Here is a 21,766-nt window from a genome sequence, read left to right as displayed (position 1 = left end):
CTACAAATGGGCACATATGATATTTAAATAAATATACATTTAAGTACAGTGCTAATACTGCTGAAAGTACATTTTTAGGGGCTGAATTATCAATCCTATTGGCTGTTTTGAACAGCCAATAGGATTTCAGAAGCTCTCATCCTATCGGCTGATTTGACTTTGAAGAATCAAATCAGCCAATAGGAATGCAAGGTACACCATTTTGAAACTGCTACCTTGCATTCAACTTCAGTGTACAGCGGTGACCGTAAGAAGAGGACGCTCCGCGCAGGATGTCTTCCAGGATAGCTCTGCTTGGGGCAGCCGGGATGAAGATAGATGCCCCCGATATGGATGAAGGTGTCACCACCTGGATGAAGACTTCTTGCCGCCTGGATGAATATGGATGTCCGGACTTCAGGAACCGTGAGTAGATTTTATGGGGTTAGTGTTAGGTTGTTTTTTTTTTCATTTTTTTGGGTGTTTTTGTTTTTATCTTAGGGCTTTGGGCAATTGTAAAAGAGCTGAATGCCCTTTTAAGGGCAGTGAAGAGCTGAATGTCATTTTAAGGGCAATGCCCATACAAATGCCCCTTTAGGGGCAATGGGTAGCTTAGGATTTTTTAAAGTTAGTTTTTTTTATTTTGGGGGGTTGGTTGGGTGTTGGGTGGGGGTGGTTACTTTTAGGGGGCTGCTTAACTTAGGGCAATGACCTACAAAAGGCCATTTTAAGGGCTATTGGTAGTATATTGTAGGTAAGGGAGTGTTTTTATTTGGGGGAAGCTTTTTTATTTTTATAGGGCTATTAGATTAGGTGTAATTGTTTTTATTTTTGATATTTTCGTTTATTATTTTTGTAATCTTAGAGATTTTTTCGTTATTTAGTGTTTATTATTTTTTGTAATTTTAGACTTTTTAAATTTTTTCGTAGCGGTAGGTTTTTAAATTTTTAATTTAGGTTTTTAATTGGTAGTATTTTTTATTTTATTACAATAGTTATGTTAGGTTAATTTATCATTTAAACTTAGGTTTTGTTTATTTCACAGGTAAGAAATTTTTTTTTATAGACAGTTATATAGTAATTCTAATTTAAAGTTAGGGAGTGTTAGGTTTAGCGGTTAATAGTTTAATTTAGTGGTTTGCGATGTGGGGGGCCGGCGGCTTAGGAGTTCATAGGTTTAGTTTAGTAGTTACGATGTGGGGGGTCAGTGTTTTAGGGGTTAATAGGTTTATTTAGGTGTTGGCGATGTCGGTGAGCAGCGGATTAGGGTTTAATAACTTTTATTAGTGTTGGCGATGTCGGGGAGTGGCTGTTTATGGGTTAATAGGTTTATATAGTGTTGGCAATGTCGGGTGGTGGATAAGGGGTTACTAGGTTTATTTAATAGTCACAATGTAGGTGGGTGGCAGATTAAGGGTTAATAAGTTTAATGTAGTGTTTGCGATGTGGGAGGACGGCCGTTTAAGGGTTAATAGGTAGTTTATGGATGGTAGTGTACTTTGTAACAGTTTAGTTATGAGTTTTGTGAAACTTTTTTGTTTCACAGAATCCATAACTACTGCTCTCAGATGGCGGTATGGATCGTGTCGGTATAGGCTGTAACACAAGCATTTTAGCTAGACCGCACAGCATGTAATACGGCGCTATGGAAAATCCCGCACTCAAATGTCATATTTTTGAGTGTGAAAAGGATGTTGCATTACAGGCTAAAATGATTGCGGTATAGCTATACCACCTCAACTCGTAATCTGCGTTCCTGGCCATTCCGGAGTTAAAAGCTGTACCGCAAAACTCGTAATCTAGACAAATGTTGCACATTTTACTTTTTAATTTTTTTCCAAACTTATATTAATATTTCATTTATTGAATTAAACATTTAGGGTTAGATGTGAAGTGGTGTGCAGTCATTACCGCTGGACGCAATAAGCAATATGGCGCTCGTGCTTACTTGTGAGCGTATTACAAGTTGGTAGCATTTGCTCGAGTGCAAAATACATTTTCCTCTCATCGGGTTTGTAAGTGAAGACCTCGCATTAAGTGTAAGGGTTAAAAAAACATGTGCACGAAACACACACACAAATACATTAAAATAAAGTGGTACACTCATATAGTCAGTTTCTGATAAAAAAATATTGATATAAATATTTTTTTATAAGGGTTAAAATATATATGATATATGCAAGGTATTTGAGTGCAAAGGGCTATATATATATATATATATATATATATATATATATATATATATAGACTAAATACTTACCTGTAAAATAAACCCTAAGCTAACTACAATATAACTAATAGTTACATTGTATCTATCTTAGGTTTTATTTTTATTTCACAGGCAAGTTTTTTATTTATTTTAACTAGGTAGAATAGTTACTAAATAGTTATTAACTATTTACTAACTACCTAGCTAAAATAAATACAAATTTACCTGTTAAAAAAAACCTAACCTGTCTTACACTAACACCTAACCTTACACTACAATTAAATAAATTACATAAATTAAATACAATTAACTAAATTACAAAATCAAACAAACACTAAATTACACAAAATAAAAAAGACATTATCAGATATTTAAACTAATTACATCTAATCTAATAGCCCTATCAAAATAACCCCCCCCCAAAAAAAAAAAAAAAAACCTAGCCTAAACTAAACTACCCATAGCCCCTTAAAGGGCCTTCTGCGGGGCATTGCCCCAAAGAAATCAGCTCTTTTACCTGTAAAAAAAATACAAACAACCCCCAACAGTAAAACCCACCACCCACACAACCAACCCCCCAAATAAAATCCTAACTAAAAAACCTAAGCTCTCCATTGCCCTGAAAAGGGCATTTGGATGGGAATTGCCCTTAAAAGGGCATTTAGCTCTTTTTCTGCCCAAAACGCTAATCTAAAAATAAAACCCACCCATTAAACCTTTAAAAAAGCATAACACTAACCCCCGAAGATGCACTTACATTTTTTGAAGACCCGACATCCATCCTCAACGAAGCCGGCAGAAGTCCTCAATGAAGCGGCAGAAGTCTTGATCCAATTGGCTGTACCGCTCAATTTTTAGCCTCCCAGGCAAACTCGTAATACCGGCGCAAAGGAAGGCGCATTAAAAAATGACTATTTGAAAGCTGCAGTAGTTACGTTGCATTACAGCCAAAAAAGTGTGCGGCACAGCTAAACCTGCAAGACTCGTAATACCAGCGGTAGTGAAAAAAGAGCCTTAACGCTGCTTTTTCACTCATACCACAAAACTCGTAATCTAGCCGATTATTATTAGTAGTATTTTCCAATAAACCTTTCTTTCCTATGATATACTATGGTCTATCAGAAACTTTAAAACATTTGCCATTAGAACGAGACATTCACCTAAATATATAATATAAATAACTCACAAAAATCAATATATGCCAATGTGTATAATTTGTTCTTGCTCGGCTAATGAAATGGCTGCTTTCTGTCTGAAAATAATATTCTCAGAAGTGAATTATTGGGCTAAAACATCAGACTGTTCTCTTCTGAATATAACATATAAATACAGTTTATATTATATATTCCATGACTAAGTGCAGACAATTAAGCTAATATATATATATATATATTATTTTTATTTTTATTTTATTTTTTTTAAAAAAGAACATTTTTTTCACATGGATGCTCAACCTATTCAAATTAGCGACTAAACTCAAATGTAGCTATTCATTTGCAGGATTATTTAATAAATTCTATTAATCCAAATAAATATAAATAGATCTAAATAACCTTCAAATGAGCAATGTTTTATCAATATATATCATTTGTTTATATTTGGGCAGATACCACAACCTACATGAATTAAAGTCATAAACCGCATATGGTGTATAGCCATGTGTTATATTTATATTAACATTAAAACTATAGTTGGTTACACAAATAAAAAAATAGAGGTTTAAATGGTCAGTGTACTCTAGATTTTTATTGTTTAAAAAGATAGATAATCCCTTTATTACCCATTCCCCAGTTTTGCATAACCAACATAGTTATATTAATACATGTTTTACCGCTATGATTACTTTGTATCTAAGCCTCTGCCCCTTATTTCAGTTATTTTGACAGACTTGCATTTTAGTTAATCAATGCTGACTCATTAATAACTCCACAGGAGTATGTACAATGTTAGTAATATGGCACATCTGACACATGATAGTGGTGTCTAGCTGTGATAAACTGTCAAAATGCACTGAGGTAAGAGGCGGCCTTAAAGGGCTTAGAAATTAGCATATGAGCCTACATAGGTTTAGTTTTCAACAAAGAATACCAAAAGAACAAAACAAATTTGATGTTAAAAGTAATTGGAAAGTTGTTTAAAATTATATGATCTATCTAAATCATGAAAGTTTAATTTTGATTAGATTATCCCTTTAACTTAAACTTTAATAATCAGTAAAGTGGTTATTCTTTTTCTTTATTGCATATAAGATATAAACAATGTGAATATAAAGTGCATTACAGTTTTATATATGATCCTATGATGAAAAAAACAAACAAACGTTATTTCCATGTTTGTGGGATTTTCAGCAACAGAGCTGAGTATTTTTATAATGACCATTGACCAAGTGAGCTTCTATCCTACAGCTTTAACTCTTTACTCTATTAATGTCCATTTATCATTTTACTTTTTACATTTAACATTTTAAGTTTAAAATTCTGGCTGTTAAGTAATGATACAATACAAATAGTTATGAAATCAGCTCATTGTGTCTAATCTAACTTTTTATCTAACCCAGCACATTTGCACCACACATATATCTAATCTCCTCTGCAACTAGCTACTGTCTTCTCCATTTAGATAATATATATACAGTATGTTTCCATACCAAACAACATTTCTCAGTTAGCATCTGTGACTTAGGGCTCAATGACTGAAAGGTCTCTGGGCTGGTGAGATTATTAAAGAATGCTGCCAGTCCTTCTATTTACCCGGTGGAATGATCTAAAGCCACTTTTTACCCTGAAAACAGGGTGTCTCGCTAAGGGGCGTATACTGCATTTTCATATGAAATGTGCACAATAAATTTGTATTTTAAACATCATACAAAACAAATATTTGAACCATTCACACAAAAATAAGCAGGGGGGAAAATGGTATTGTTAAGGTGCATCAAAAATCGTAACAAAATTCTTCACCAAAAATCGTATGTTAACAAAAAAGTAAAATGTGTATGTAATTTAAACAGGAATAAATCAAATTAAATATGCACAGCGTAAATCGTAATTGTAGTACACTGGATGTGCAAAAATCACACAGAAATGTGTACTTATAAATACAAAATGCAAAGTGTAATTGTTGTTTTTCCGTAAAATGGGCTAACATGGGCGTTCCATTGACGTATATGAAAATATATCTCTAATTCCAGCGTAATTCTATTAAGATTTTCGCACTGCAGATCTCACAGTTTTTTCTTGCCAACTAAAAGGTTGCAAGCTTTTCTCAAAATGATACGAACACTTAATACCTTAATAGACAAACACATGCATACTTAAATATAGGCGAATGTAAGATGCTCTATGCAGAAATCTATCTTTCATCTATCTATCTATCTATCTATCTATCTATCTATCTATCTATCTATCATCTTTCTATCTATCTATCTATCTATCTTTTGTCTGTCTATCTATCAATCTATCTATCATCTGTCTGTCTATCTATCTATCTATCTATCTATCTATCTATCTATCTATCTGTCTATCTATCTATCTATCTATCTATCTATCTATCTATCTATCTATCTATCTATCTATCTATCTATCTATCTGTCATCTATATAATCTATCTATTATCTGTCTATCTATGTATCTTTATCTATCTATCTATCTATCTATCTATCTATCTATCTATCATCTATCTATCTATCTATCTATCTATCTATCTATCTATCTATCTATCATCTATCTATCTATCTATCAATCATCTATCTATCTATCTATCTATCTATATATCATCTGTCTGTCTGTCTGTCTGTCTATCTATCTATCTATCTATCTATCTATCTATCTATCTATCATCTATCTATCTATCTATCATCTGTCTATCTATCTATTCATCTATCTATCATCTATCTATCTATCTATCTATCATCTATCTATCATCTGTCTGTCTATCTATCTATCATCTGTCTATCTATCTATCTATCTATCTATCTATCTATCTATTTATCTATCTGTCATCTATATAATCTATCTATCACCTGTCTATCTATGTATCTTTATTTATCTATAACATCATAAGGATAGTCCAGCCACAAAATACCAGCCATTTTTTTTTCTAATATAAGGTGGAGATGTAGGGGGTAGATTTATTATGCAGCAGATGCTGCTGTTTCCGCGCCAGCCTTTCCGGCTTGCCGGAGACATAAGTTAAGAAGTAGCGGTCATAAGACCGCTGCTCCTTAACTCATCCGCCACCTCTGAGGTGGCGGATTGCAATTATCCTGATCAGATACGATCAGGATGATTGACATCCCCTGCTAGCCACGAATGTGCAGGGAGCGGTATTGCACAAGCATTTCACAAAAAATGCTTGTGCAATGAGAAATGCAGACAGCGTAGCTGTAGAGGATAATGTCCGCCCGACATTTGATAAATCTAACCCCTACTCTTATCTCAGGCCTGGACTGTACTTAGAGATGGGATCAGACTGATATACTCCTGTAAAGTTCTGTTAAAATCACAAGGGGTCTAAAAGAGGCTCTACTCTGGGTTAGCACCCTCCCATAAGACAAGCTACTGAGCTTCTTTATCCTTTTTTTTTTTTTTAAACAACAAAAAAAACAACCATTTAGATGCAACAAAGAGAAAAATACATTTATACCCCTTTAAGAAAATTTCAATACCTGATTTGTATTTCAGTTCCCAGGCTCTGCTTTGATAGGCAGATAAAACAATTATGTGTAATTTTTGGGCCACATGTCTCTGTGGGAAATGTCACATAGCAGTATCCCTGGAGATCTGCAATTTCACCACATTCGTGTTGATTTTTTAACAGCTGCTGTTATACTTAAATATCTTAGCAGAAAAGCTACTATTTGCTTTTTGCATGAGCAGAGAAGATAAATGTTGAACAATATAACTACTAGGTATTGACAAGTTCCTCACTGATAACTCTGCTCCCTGTTCCATAAATGGAAAGACAATATGCACTTAACCTAGAGAAATTTCATTGTAATATGTCACAGATGTTACATATCTAAATGTATGAGTGAGAGCCCCGGAAGAAACAAGTCATCTTGCTATATTCAGTCTCATATTCATCATCTGCCCATGTATGCACTCATGTATGTATATGTATATATACAGGGCCGTCTTTAATATTGACTGGACCCTGGGCGAAAATTTTCTTGGGGCCCCCCCCCCCCATGCAATTTCGCTCTCCACACCAACATCCCAAAAAACAACTAAATCAATTTTTTTTAATTATTAGCCCAGCAGTGGATTATCCACTACTGAGCTAATCATTTAAAAAAAATGAAATAAATTGCAATATGTGAAACTGGACCTAAGCAGTATTAATAAGTAAATAAATATATAAATTCCTCCACTGTGGATTCATTTAATATTCTTTTGAATGTGATTCTGGTGTGAGGTTAGTTGGTTAAAGAGATTTAGGGCAGCCAACAGGAGCAAAGCAAGGTAAAGACTGAGGAGGAAGCATGGAGGTGCAGTATAAGTTTACTGACTGGAACAGCAGAACTACTATGGTAAGCTGTAAAATCTGAGACAGAGAGAAAACAAAAACTATAAAAATAAACCTTACATTAATGTGTGAAGTATCAGCATGACACTATACATCAGTCACAGCAGCACATGTCACTTCTTTGCTAGGAACAAGTTCCCTCTCACCTTGCACTAGACAATGCTGCATGGGGAGGGGTGTGTGTGCACTCACTTTTTTCTTCCCACTAACACCTTTCTACAAAGCACTGTTCCCCTAACAAACTTCAGTTAGTTGATCTTAGGGCCACAGCAGAAAGAGCAGGGCTAAGGGGACCAGCAGACTGGATGCTGTCTGTCCAAGGCTGCATGGATACAGTGTGAGATGAGTTTCACAGCCTCAAGACTGAAGAGAGTAGTGTGTGCAGCTGCACAGATGCTCAAATCCTCATGTTCTTGCCGCTCCAGCTTTCTGCTGCATGCTCCTACAGTCAGCCCTACCCAGAAACAATCCCCACCACCAGAGCAGTTACCTGGTAACAGTGGTAACCCCAGTAGGACCTTTTATGATGCAGTGGGAATGGCTGGATGCCCAGTTAGGGCTTAGCATTCAGTGCTGCACAGTGCACATCTAAAACAGCACATGGCAATAGCTTGGCATGTCACATGGCACGGTCTGGCACAGTTTAAAAAAAAAATATATATATATATATATATATATAAACAGAGTACTTTTGACTGTGACAGTATTAGGATTGAATGTGTGTGTTCCCCATGTCACATCAGCAGTCTGGTATGAACCATTTAAAAAAAATAAAAAATATATATATATATTTTTTTTTTTTAGGACTCTTGGGCCCCTCAACAGAAACTGGGCCCTGGGCAGCTGCCCCTTTTGCCCTGTGTTAAAGACGGTCCTGTATATATATATATATATATATATATATATATATATATATATATATATATATATATATATATATATAAAACATGAAAGTGGACTGCACTCTCAGACTGGACTGGGTACACATCCAATGACCCTGCAACATGCTCAGCTCTGGGTGCTCAATGGCACTCACAGGAAGCTGTGCTGTCCCCAGAGTCACAGGCAGTTAACCCCAGACAGGTTTGAGAGCTTGCATTGTGTGGCTGTTTTTGCTTTTAATCTTAGCTGTAAGCTTGTAAGTGACTGCTGGACTTTCTCTGTGTGTTGTATTAATTTGTTTTGTAATTTTCCCTATGGTTCTGTGGACTTTCTCTGTGTGTTATATGTAAAAGTCCAAAAAGAATTTCAATTGCAAATCTGATTTTTCAAATGCTTGTAACACGGGGTAATACAACAGTATTTTGGTGCAACTAGCATTTTCTTCAAAACTAGAAATAATGTAAGAAACATTCAGCTAGATTATGAGTTATGCACGCTATAGGGAAATTAACGAACGCAACAAAAGTTATGTTATTCAACCCTCTATAGCGCAGCCATTACAAGTTTTGAAAAAGCCAGCTTGTGCGTGCGATATGGTTGTTTTAAGTTCCATACAGCACTCAATTCAAGCGCTGCTTTGACGTGCTCGTGCATGCTTTCCCCATAGACATCAAAGGAGAGAGCGGGTCAGAAAAAAAGCTAACACCTGCGATCGCGGAATGAAAAGCTTCATAACGCAGCCCCATTGATGTCTATGGGGGAAAAAAAGTTACGTTTAAACCTAACACTCTAACATAAACCTTAAGTCTAAAAACCTCTAATCTGCCGCCCCCAACATCGCCACCACCTACTTAATGTTATTAACCCCTAATCTGCCGCTTTCAATATCACTGCCACCTAAAATAAAGCCATTAACCCCTAATCTGCTGCTCCCGATATCGCCACACTATACTAAAGTTATTAATCCCTATTCCCCTGCACCCCAACATCGCCCACACTATAATAAATCTAGTAAACCCTATTCCGCCGCTCCCCGACATCGCCACCACTAAATAAAGTATTAACCCCTAAACCTCTGGCCTACCACATCACTACCACTAAATAAGCCTATTAACCCCTAAACCGCCAGCCCCCACATCGCAACAACCTAGATTAAACTATATTAACCCCTAAACCTAACCCTAACGTAGCCATAAACCTAACCCTAACCCCCTAACTTTAACATAATTAAAATAGAGCTAAATTAAAGTTACAATTATTAACTAAATAATTCCTATTTAAAACTAAATACTTACCTGTGAAATAAAACCTATGCTAGCTACAATATAAGAAATAGTTATATTGTAGCTAGTTTAGGTTTTATTTTTATTTCACATCTAAGTTTGTATTTATTTTAACTAGGCAGACTAGTTAGTAAATAGTTATTAACAGGTATTAACTATTTACTAACTACCTAGTTAAAATAAATACAAAACTTACCTGTGAAATAAAACCTAAGCTGCCTAATCTAGAATAAACTACCAAGGGCCCTTAAAAGGACCTTTTGTAGGGCATTGCCCCAAAGTTAACAGCTCTTTTGCTAAAATAAAAAAACACCACCTAACAGTATACAACGCCCTACCCCCAAACCTAATCTACCCATTGCCCTAAAAGGGCATTTGTAACGGCATTTAGCTCTTTTTTCTGCCCTTAAAAGGGCATTCAGTTCTTTTATGAAATGCCCAAGCCCCAATCTAAAAATAAAAACCCACTCCTCAAGGAAAAAATACACAAAATAACAAATTATCAAAAATTATAAAAAGTATTCCTATTCTAATACCCATTAAAAAAAATGATCTAGAATAAACTACCAAAAGCCTTTAAACGGGCCTTTTGTAGGGCATTGCCCTAAGTTAAACAGCTCTTTTACCTGAAAAAAAAATACAAAGACCCACTAACATTACAAACCCCAAACCCACAAAATAAAAAAACTATCTAAAAAACCTAACCTACCCATTGCCCTGAAAAGGGCATTTGTATGGACATTGCCCTTAAAAGGGCATTTAGCTCTTTTACATTGCCATGAAAAGGGCATTTAGCTTGTTTATGAATAGCCCAAACCCTAAACTAACCCCCCCACACCCAAAACCATTAAAAAAAAAACCTATCACTAACCCCCGAAGATCCACTTACAGTTTTAGGGTTTGTTCAAATCAGCCAATAGAATTTCAGTGACTCTCATCCTATTGGCTGATTTGAACAGCCAATAGGATTTTAGTAGCTCTCATCCGATTGGCTGATTTGAATTTCCAAAATCAATACAAGGGACGCCATTTTGAATTGCATACCGAGTCAGTATACGGCGGTGACCGTATGAAGAGGATGCTCCACGTCGGATGTCTACAGGATGGATCCGCTCTGCACCACCGGGATGAAGATAAAAGATGCCGCCTGAATGAAGATAGAAGAGGCCGTCTGGATGAAGACTTCTCGCCACCTGGATGAGGACTTCACCGCCTGGATGAAGATCATTTAAGAGGGATTTTAAAAACTTTAAGTGGATCTTCAGGGGTTAGTGATGGGCTTTTTAAAGGTTTTTTGGGTGGGTTTTTTTTTGTTCAGGGTTTGGGCTATTCGAAAACAAGCTAAATGCCCTTTTCAGGGCAATGCAAAAGAGCTAAATGCCCTTTTAAGGGCAATGTCCATACAAATGCCCTTTTCTGGGCAATGGGTAGCTTAGGTTTTTTAGATGTTATATAACAATTAGCAAGAGCACTAGATGGCAGCAGTTTTATAACAATGTTATACATTAGCAAGAGCACTAGATGGCAGCAGTTTTATAATGTAATGTAAGAGTTTAGGGTAATTAAAAATTAAAAATTAATTATTAATTAAAGCCCCACTGAGATTAAATTCCAATTTAAATTCTAGATATACTAAAAGGGTATACTTAAATTTATAAGGAAGCGTGGGGGGTGCTCACTGTCCTAAATGCAAAATGTATGTCAAATAAAAAGTAAAGAAAAATATGGACATAAATACTGAGCACTCAAAGAAAGAAAAAATCAAAAAAACAATTATAAATATGCCCATGCATACATAAGCAAGGAGACCCAGCTAAATATAATATTTAACTTTTATTAGATATATATTAAAAATATTAGGAATAATAGTAAGGATGTGTTCGAAAGGTGAGTGCATTAAAACTTAGATTAATATGAGAAATGAACTGGTAGCCACACCATAATGGAGATAATCAGATATTAACAATTAACACAACGTTTAATCATAAGTTACCATATGCTATAAACAAAGAGACTGCAAATCAGAGTACCCACAAGAAAAGCACCACAACAATTAAACTATAGGAAGTTTAATATAGTAAGAGTGACCAATTAGCATGCTAAGGTGGATAGGCACCGTACAAATTCATCTGAAAAACGAGACTTAGGAAATAAGATTCCTCGCATGATTATTAACTATTAAAGGTGCAGATCCAGGTAAGCAAACAACTAAGAATATACTGGGAACTATAGAGTAAACGATTGCAGCAATGAGTGAGTAACAACACTATCCTACTCCCAGGGAGAAGCGTCAAACATATTAAGCTAACGGCAAGGCTAGTCTTGCCACAATAATCCAGCTTCATCCAATCGTTGCATGCCCCACTTGGTGTCCAGCTTGTGGGGCATGCAACAATTGGATGAAGCTGGATTCATCATCACTCAGCTAAATCAAAGATGAGATGCGGGCGGAGCCCCGGTGCAATGTTTACCATCACTAAATGGTAAATATTTTATAAAGGAAATGTGTTTAAATATTTGATGAATTAAAGTGCCACTGTTTTTATAGATGGGAGAGTTTACCATCACTTTAAAGATCACAAATATGGAGAATGTTATTAGGAATTACAGCTCCTGTAAATTAGGAGTACAATTATTATGAATGGAGTAGAGTTTTTGCACATTTTGTAAAAGATCAATAAGGATAATGTGCGTTTTACATTTGTACATTTTGTTGTTTTTTTTTGGTGTTGCCTGACCCATCTGGTACCAAATTCTCAAATCTCATAAAAATTAGTCTTGTGCTCATTTATCACAAGAAAGGCAAAGCAAAAAAAAGTTTCTTCCTCTTTGTAAGGAAGATGATAAATTGCTGCATTGAGTTTGGTTTCAGGGGTCTGTGTCGAATTTATTGACTTGCTATGAAAAGCGATTAATCAACCGGATGGAGTGTACAGGCTGTGGCACAACGAAGAGAACGTGTATAGATGGCAGGTACAGAGCACTGAGAGAAATATAAATGTTCTGTGGCTATCACTTTCAGTCTATCGTTTGTGCATTGCATTTTAATACATTAGAAAAAACATATAACATATTTTTGATGGACGTCTCTATTATCCAGCATAGTGCAATGAATTGACAGCTCAGATCCTTGTACAATAAATATGGTCTAAATTATATTACAGATGAGCTGTTCTGAATTAAACCATTTTTAGCTGCACTTGTTTGTCCGTTTGCGCACGCATGTGTGAGTCTGTGTATGTTTGTATGTATGTGTGTGTGTGTGTGCGCTTGTGTGTGTTAGTGTGTATGAATGTGTATGTGTGTGTGTATATGTATGGTATGTATGCATGTGTGTATGTATGTGTGTGTTTGTGTGTTTATGTGTGTATGTATGTGTGTGTTTGTGTGTTTATGTGTGTATGTTTGTGTGTGTGTTTCTGTGTGTGTGTGTATATGTATGGTATGTATGCATGTGTGTATGTATGTGTGTGTTTCTGTGTGTGTGCGTGTGTATGTGTGTGTTAGTGTGTATGATTGTGTATGTGTGTGTGTCTATATGTATTGTATGTATGCATGTGTGTATGTATGTGTGTGTTTGTGTGTGTGTTTGTGTGTATGTTTGTGTGTATGTTTGTGTGTGTGTTTCTGTGTGTGTGCATGTGTATGTGTGTTTTGCTGCTTTGTGCGCATTTTGGAATCTAATACAAATATTTTTGGAGTTTTTTTGTAGACAGATTACTTTCTTCTGAAAATAAAAAATACATTATTTAATCTATATGTTTATAAATTATGCTAAGTTTTTTACCGTTCAAATTGTAATATGAGACTAACCTGACACGCACAATAAAGCCACCATCTAGCAAAATTTACCCATGAGCAGGAGTGCAAAATATCTCTCCACACGTAATCTAGCACAATTTACATGTCTCAGAGTTACAGATGTTGCACTGGTACTATCTGGTCAGCATTATGCCCTTCTGTATATGTGTCATAGAGTCATAAAGTTATATCTGATGGCGGTGACATTATTGTAAGTGACAGTGATGAGCCCATGTGGCAGCCAGTGGGTAAAATGTGTTCCTATTATACAATACAGTGACAGAAGTATTTGTTCTGCACACTGCAAAGGCAAACGCAGGGAGCGAGCAGGAAATGTTAAAAGCAAGCAGGGAGCAGCAAGTGTTACAAACGCATGCCTCTCACAATGCAGGGTTTGGAAGGGGGCATTAAAACAGACTTTAAATAATTAAAATATAAAAACATATATACTCTAATAGCAAAAATGATCAGGACAGAATACATTAATTATGGATGTAGAATGAATTTTAAAAAAAACATCTCTCTCACCCCAACATTAGCTCTTTAAATTTAATCCTAATTAAGCCCTAACCCTAGATTTAACCATAGCCTTAACTTTATTAATATATCTAACCCATCCCAAGCCCAAATTGCATACCTTAAAGGGCCTTAATACCCAAATGTTTAAACACTTGAAAGTGATGCAGCTTAACTGTAAAAAGCTGACTAGAAAATATCACCTGAACATCTCTATGTAAAAAAGAAAGATATTTTACCTCAAAAATTCCTCAGTAGCCACCTCCCATTGTAAAGGACTTCTAAGCAGCAAATCAGTATGTCTGTCCCGGGACAGCGGAAGGAGCGAGCATTCGTGCACACTCATCTTATTTCCCTATTCAGTGTAAGGAAGTTTACAATGAAATCTCATGAGAGTAAAGTAAAATCTCATGAGATCACAGTAAAAGAGTTCATGACCTCAGCACTGCTGATGCTGATTGGCTGCTGTTCATTTCTTCATTTCTTCATTTTTTTTTATTTTTTTTTTACCTGCAGCTGAGCAGCAGCTGAGTATAACTTTTTACACAGAGCTGAGGAAATTGTGAGGTAAAATATCTTCTTTTTTTACATAGAGATGCACAGGTGATATTTTCCTGTCAGTTTTTTACAGTTATACTGCATTAGTTTCAAGTGATTTAGCATATGAGTATTATGTCCCTTTAACTCTAACCTGATCCATAAACCTAACATTTTATATTAGATTTAGATTATTGGTGGCATTACCAAGATATCATGGGTAGCAAGATTCCAGCATGCACCATATCATACCACAAGATTGTGGTAAATGTTTTTGCAGCTGCAGTGCTGTAGCCGGGTACCAATTCAAGCCCTGTTTAAGGAGACAGACATTTTAGAGACAAGTTACTTTATCTGCAGAGAAAATCAACTAAAATAATCATTCTTTCTCTCTTATGCCAAAACTCTCTTAAAACGGAAAACTCATAGGCATAGATTACGAGTTTTGCGTTAGCCTTAAAAAGCAGCGTTAAGAGGTCCTAACGCTGCTTTTTAAGGCCCGCTGGTATTACGAGTCTTGCAGGTACAGGTGTACCGCTCACTTTTTTGGCCAGACTCAGAAATACCGCAAATCCACTTACGTCAATTGCGTATCCTATATTTTCAATAGGACTTGTATAGCGCCGGTATTACGAGTCTTCCAAAAAGTGAGCGGTACACCCTCTCCTGTCAAGCCTGGTACCGCATTTTAAAGTCAGTAGTTAAGAGTTTTACACTACAACGCTGTAGCATAAAACTCTTAACTAAAGTCCTAAAAAGTACACTAACACCCATAAACTACCTATTAACCCCTAAACTGAGGCCCCCCCCACATCGCAAACACATCGCCGCCACTATAATAAATATATTAACCCCTAAACCGCCGCACTCCCGCATCGCAAACATTAGTTAAATATTATTAACCCCTAATCTGCCTTCCTTAACATCACCGCCACCTACCTACATTTATTAACCCCTAATCCGCCTCCCCCAACATCGCCGCCACTATATTAAAGTTATTAACCCCTAAATCTAAGTCTAACCCTAACCTTAACACCCCCTAACTTAAATATAATTTAAATAAATCTAAATAAAATTACTATCATTAACTAAATTATTCCTATTTAAAACTAAATACATACCTATAAAATAAACCCTAAGCTAGCTACAATATAACTAATAGTTACATTGTAGCTATCTTAGGGTTTATTTTTATTTTACAGGCAAGTTTGTATTTATTTTAACTAGGTAGAATAGTCATTAAATAGTTATTAACTATTTAATAACTACCTAGCTAAAATAAATACAAAAGTACCTGTACAAAAAAAAAAAACAACACTAAATTACAGAAAATAATGCAGAAATTACAAGATTTTTAAACTAATTACACCTAATCTAATCCCCTAACAAAATAAAAAAGCCCCCCCAAATAAAAAAGCCCTACCCTACACTAAATTACAAATAGCCCTTAATAGGGCCTTTTGCGGGGCATTGCCCCAAAGTAATCAGCTCTTTTACCTGGAAAAAAAAATTACAATCCCCCCCAACATTAAAACCCACCACCCACACAACCAACCCTACTCTAAAACCCACCCTATCCCTCCTTAAAAAAAACTAACACTAACCCCCTGAAGATCACCTTACCGGGAGACGTCTTCACCCAACTGGGCCGAAGTCTTCAACGGGCAGAAGTGGTCCTCCAGACGGGCAGAAGTCTTCATCCAGACGGCATGTTCTATCTTCATCCATCCGGCGCGGAGCGGCTCCATCTTCTAGACATCCGACGCGAAGCATCCTCTTCATCCGACGTGTTCTTGAACAATGACGGTTCCTTTAAGTGACGTCATCCAAGATGGCGTCCCTTCAATTCCGATTGGCTGATAGAATTATATCAGCTAATCGGAATTAAAGTAGGAAAATTCCTATTGGCTGATGCAATCAGCCAATAGGATGGAAGTTCAATCCTATTGGCTGATCCAATCAGCCAATAGAATGCAAGCTCAATCCTATTGGCTGATTGGATCAGCCAATAGGATTGAATTTCAATCCAATTGGCTGATTGCATCAGCCAATTGGATTTTTCGTACCTTAATTCCGATTGGCTGATAGAATTCTATCAGCCAATCGGAACTGAAGGGACTCCATCTTGGATGACGTCACTTAAAGGAACCGTCATTGTTCAAGAAGACGTCGGATGAAGAGGATGCTCCGCGTTGGATGTCTAGAAGATGGAGCCGCTCCGCGCCAGATGGATGAAGATAGAAGTCTGGATGAAGACTTCTGCCCGTCTGGAGGACCACTTCTGCCCGTCTCGAGGACCACTTCTGCCCGTCTCAAGGACCACTTCTGCCAGCTTCGTTGAGGACTTCGGCCTGGTTGGGCGAAGACGTCTCCCGGTAAGGTGATCTTCAGGGGGTTAGTGTTAGGTTTTTTTAAAGGGGGATTAGGGGGGTTTTAGAGTAAGGTTGGTTGTGTGGGTGGTGGGTTTTAATGTTGGGGGGGGATTGTAATTTTTCCAGGTAAAAGAGCTGATTACTTTGGGGCAATGCCCCTGCAAAAGGCCCTTTTAAGGGCTATTTGAAATTTAGTGTAGGGTAGGGCTTTTTGTTATGGGGGGGGGCTTTTTTATTTTGTTAGGGGGATTAGATTAGGTGCAATTAGTTTAAAAATCTTGTAATTTCTTTATTATTTTCTGTTATTTAATGTGTTTTTTTTGTACTTTAGATAATTTTATTTAATTGTAATTAATTGTATTTAATTAAGATAATTAATTTAATTATAGTGTAGTGTTAAGCGTAATTGTAACTTAGGTTAGGTTTTATTTTACAGGTAAATTTGTCTTTATTTTAACTAGGTAGTTATTAAATAGTTAATAACTATTTAATAACTATTGTACCTAGTTAAAATAAATACAAAGTTGCCTGTAAAATAAAAATAAACCCTAAGCTAGCTACAATGTAACTATTAGTTATATTGTAGCTATTTTAGGGTTTATTTTATAGGTAAGTATTTAGTTTTAAATAGGAATTATTTAGTCAATTGTAGTAATTTTATTTAGATTTATTTAAATTATATTTAAGTTAGGGGGGGTTAGGGTTTGGGTTAGACTTAGGTTTAGGGGTTAATAACTTTATTATAGTGGTGGTGATGTTGTGGGCGGCAAATTAGGGGTTAATAAATGTAGTTAGGTTGCGGCGACATTGGGGACGGCAGATTAGGGGTTAATAAATATAATATAGGTGTCAGCGATGTTGGGGGCAGCAGATTAGGGGTTTATAAGTATAATGTAGGTGGCAGCGGTGTCCGGAGCGGCAGATTAGGGGTTACTAATATAATGTAGGTTGCGGCGATGTTGGGGGCAGCAGATTAGTGGTTAATAAGTGTAAGATTAGGGGTGTTTAGACTCTGGGTTCATGTTAGGGTGTTAGGTGTAGACATAACTTTTATTTCTCCATAGGAATCAATGGGACTGCGTTAGGAGCTTTACACTGCTTTTTTGCAGGTGTTAGGGTTTTTTTTCAGCCAGCTCTCCCCCATTGATTTCTATGCCGAAATCGTGCACGAGCACGTTTAGCCAGCTCACCGCTAACGTAAAATTTTGCTCTTCACTCACTTTTTTGCGGTTTACGCCGGGTTTCTAAAAACCTGTAATACCAGCGCTGTCTGTAAGTGAGCGGTGAGCATAAACTGCTCGTTAGCACCGTACAGCTTCTAACACAAAACTCGTAATCTAGGCAATAATTTTTCTAGGTATAAAACAGAGTAATTATCAGTCAGCTTTATTCTATAATATTATTACTACCCTTAAAAAAAAATTGTTTTGGTAAGTTTACATAAAATCACCCCGGTGTCTTGCTGTTTTAAATTGGACAGAGATTAAAAACCCATAGCAGCTACAGCACTAGAAACAGTAAAATACATGAAAGGCAACAAAGCTTAAAAAACGTATTTGTGTGACTAATGTGGTTATTTGTATGGTTTACTGTAACTGCTTGAGAGGTTTAATGCCTTATAGAGCCTCTACGCTGTCTTCTGATCATCAAAGACACCTAGTTTATTGTGGTTTGCAGACATTGTACATCCGCAGAACCTCATTGTAATTTTGCCGGAGCTTGCTATGGTACAGTACTCCGACTTAAAAGGCATTTTTTTATCACCCTGCTAAAAGCACTTCACAATTTTAATGAAGGCATGTGAGTTTATAGAGAGTGTAACCTGGAACAGTTAGGTCATCCAACCAATAATGTAGAACATTTTTAATGCACTTAGACATCTCTCTTTACATTAGTTTATGGCTTGTCCCTTAGACATGTTCCATGACGGCACTTGAGAGAAAGCTAAATGTTTCTTAGTGTATTAGTCCTTTCACTTGCTTTTACTTTAGCGTTTATACTCTATATTAGATCACAGTACCAAACGCTTCATTGTGTTAAAAGGCTAATTAAATGTAACATTTAGGGCTAGATTAGTGGAGCATTAATTACTGCTCCCACTCACATGCTAACTCGGGTAGTGCACGTATTACAAGTTGAAAGTAAAAAAAAATTCCTTACGCGATAAGAGCAGAAGTTACAATATCGCAACCGCGTTAATGTACTCTCCCATAAACTTCAACGGAGAAAGTAGAAAAACCTAACACCCATACTTGAATGCTATCCCGAATCAACATAAGCCCCCTACTCTAAGAACCCCCCCACATAGCTCTCTGCAAAATCCCCACTACACTATTAACCCCTAAACTGCTGCATAGCCAACCTGAACATTCCCCATTATACTATTAACCCCTATACTGACACATAGCCCACCGAAAAGTCACCACTACACTATGAACCCCTAAAACACCAACCCCCCACATAATAAACTAACCCACTACACTATTAGCACCTAAACTGCCACAACCCCATCACAAACACAGGTCTTGGGATCTGCCACAATAAGCCTTCTATTAGGGCACTGAGAAGAAGGATCAGGGTTAGCGTGGGATTTTCACCTGTAGCAAAAGAACTCTTAATGTTATTTGAAAAGGAAAGTAAATGTTCCACGTATATCAAGTATTACCGAATAGTGTAGCAGACAAAAATTTTGGAGCTGCACAAGTCTTTTTTTTAATGGTTAGTGTAGGGAGCACTCGCATTGCTCTCCTATTACAAGTGGTGAAATAAGTCTCACGAGCAATCCAAATTACCGCTGTAAAATGTTGCACTTTTTAAGACCTGAAGTAATCCATTATTAATATTATTATTCTTATTTTTATTATTTATAGCAATAGCAAAGAACTACATAAAAAACTCCACTAATTACGTACCATCAGTTTAGCGCACCATCAGCTTAGTGCACCATCAGCTTAGCGCAACATCAGCTTAGCGCAACATCAGCTTAGTGCACCATTAGCTTAGCGCACCATCAGCTTAGTGCAACATCAAATTAGTGCAACATCAGTTTAGCGCACCATCAGCTTAGTGCAACATCAGCTTAGTGCAACATCAGTTTAGCGCACCATCAGCTTAGTGCATCATCAGTTTAGTGCAACATCAGTTTAGTGCATCATCAGTTTAGTGCACCATCAGCTTAGTGCAACATCATCTTAGTGCATCATCAGCATAGTGCAACATCAGCTTAGTGCATCATCAGCTTAGTGCAACATCAGCTAAGTGCAACATCAGTTTAGTGCAGCATCAGTTTAGTGCATCATCAGTTTAGTGCATCATCAGCTTAGTGCATCATCAGCTTAGTGCATCATCAGTTTAGTGCATCATCAGCTTAGTGCAACATCAGTTTAGTGCATCATCAGCTTAGTGCAACATCAGCTTACTGCAACATCAGTTTAGTGCAACATCAGCTTACTGCAACATCAGTTTAGTGCATCATCAGCTTAGTGCAACATCAGTTTAGTACAACATCAGTTTAGTGCACCATCAGTTTAGTGCATCATCAGTTTAATGTGACATCAGTTTAGTGCAACATCAGTTTAGCGCAACATCAGTTTAGTGCACCATCAGTTTAGTGCACCATCAGTTTAGCGCAACATCAGTTTAGTGCAACATCAGTTTAGTGCAACATCAGTTTAGTGCATCATCAGCTTAGTGCAACATCAGTTTAGTGCAACATCAGCTTAGTACATCATCAGTTTAGTGCAACATCAGCTTAGTGCATCATCAGTTTAGTGCAACATCAGCTTAGTGCAACGTCAGCTTAGTGCAACATCAGTTTAGTGCAACATCCGTTTAATGCAACATAAGCTTAGCACACCATCATCTTAGCTCATCATCAGTTTAGCGCACCATCAGCTTAGTGCAACATTAGATTAGTGCACCATCAGCTTAGCGCACCATCATCTTAGTGCGACATCACCTTAGCGCACCATCAGTTTAGTGCAACATCAGCTTAGTGCACCATCAGTTTAGCGCACCATCAGTTTAGTGCAACATAAGCTTATCTCACATCAGTTTAGTGCAACATCAGCTTAGCGCACCATCAGCTTAGTGCAAAATCAGTTTAGCGCACCATCAGCTTAGTGCACCATCAGCTTAGCTCACATCATTTTAGTAACTTAAATTGTTCTATTTTGAATGCAGATCATGTTGCTAACTGATCCAGAGATTGAAAGCAGCCTGATGATCAGCTCAGATGAAGGAGCCACTTACCAGAAGTACCGATTGAATTTTTACATCCAAAGCCTCCTATTTCATCCCAAGCAAGAGGACTGGATTCTAGCTTATAGCCAAGACCAAAAGGTAAGTTAGCAGGTACTTATTCTGTTTATAAAGACAGTTCTCCTTGTTCCGGGCCAGAGTATGAGTGGGGCAAGAGGACTGGATTCTAGCTTACAGCCAAGACCAAAAGGTAAGTTAGCAGGTACTTATTCTGTTTATAAAGACAGTTCTCCTGGTTCAGGGCCAGAGTATGAGTGGGGCAAGAGGACTGGATTCTAGCTTACAGCCAAGACCAAAAGGTAAGTTAGCAGGTACTTATTCTGTTTATAAAGACAGTTCTCCTTGTTCCGGGCCAGAGTATGAGTGGAGCAAGAGGACTGGATTCTAGCTTACAGCCAAGACCA

At 36.9% G+C, this 21,766-nt stretch overlaps 1 protein-coding gene across 1 annotated transcript in view; it reads left to right on the top strand.

The window, feature by feature from the left end:
- Nucleotides 1–21,766, top strand: part of LOC128640533 (VPS10 domain-containing receptor SorCS1-like) — a 1,407,808-nt gene that overhangs the window by 683,853 nt on the left and 702,189 nt on the right. Inside the window, 1 exon segment of the mRNA XM_053693005.1 lies at nt 21,285–21,443. Within this exon segment, the coding sequence (XP_053548980.1) occupies nt 21,285–21,443 (159 nt within the window).

This window comes from Bombina bombina, chromosome 9 (genome assembly GCF_027579735.1).
Source record: "Bombina bombina isolate aBomBom1 chromosome 9, aBomBom1.pri, whole genome shotgun sequence".
Classification (NCBI taxonomy): Eukaryota; Metazoa; Chordata; class Amphibia; order Anura; family Bombinatoridae; genus Bombina; species Bombina bombina.
Note: the sequence above shows the minus strand (reverse complement) of the source record. Positions and strands in the feature narration are given on the sequence as shown.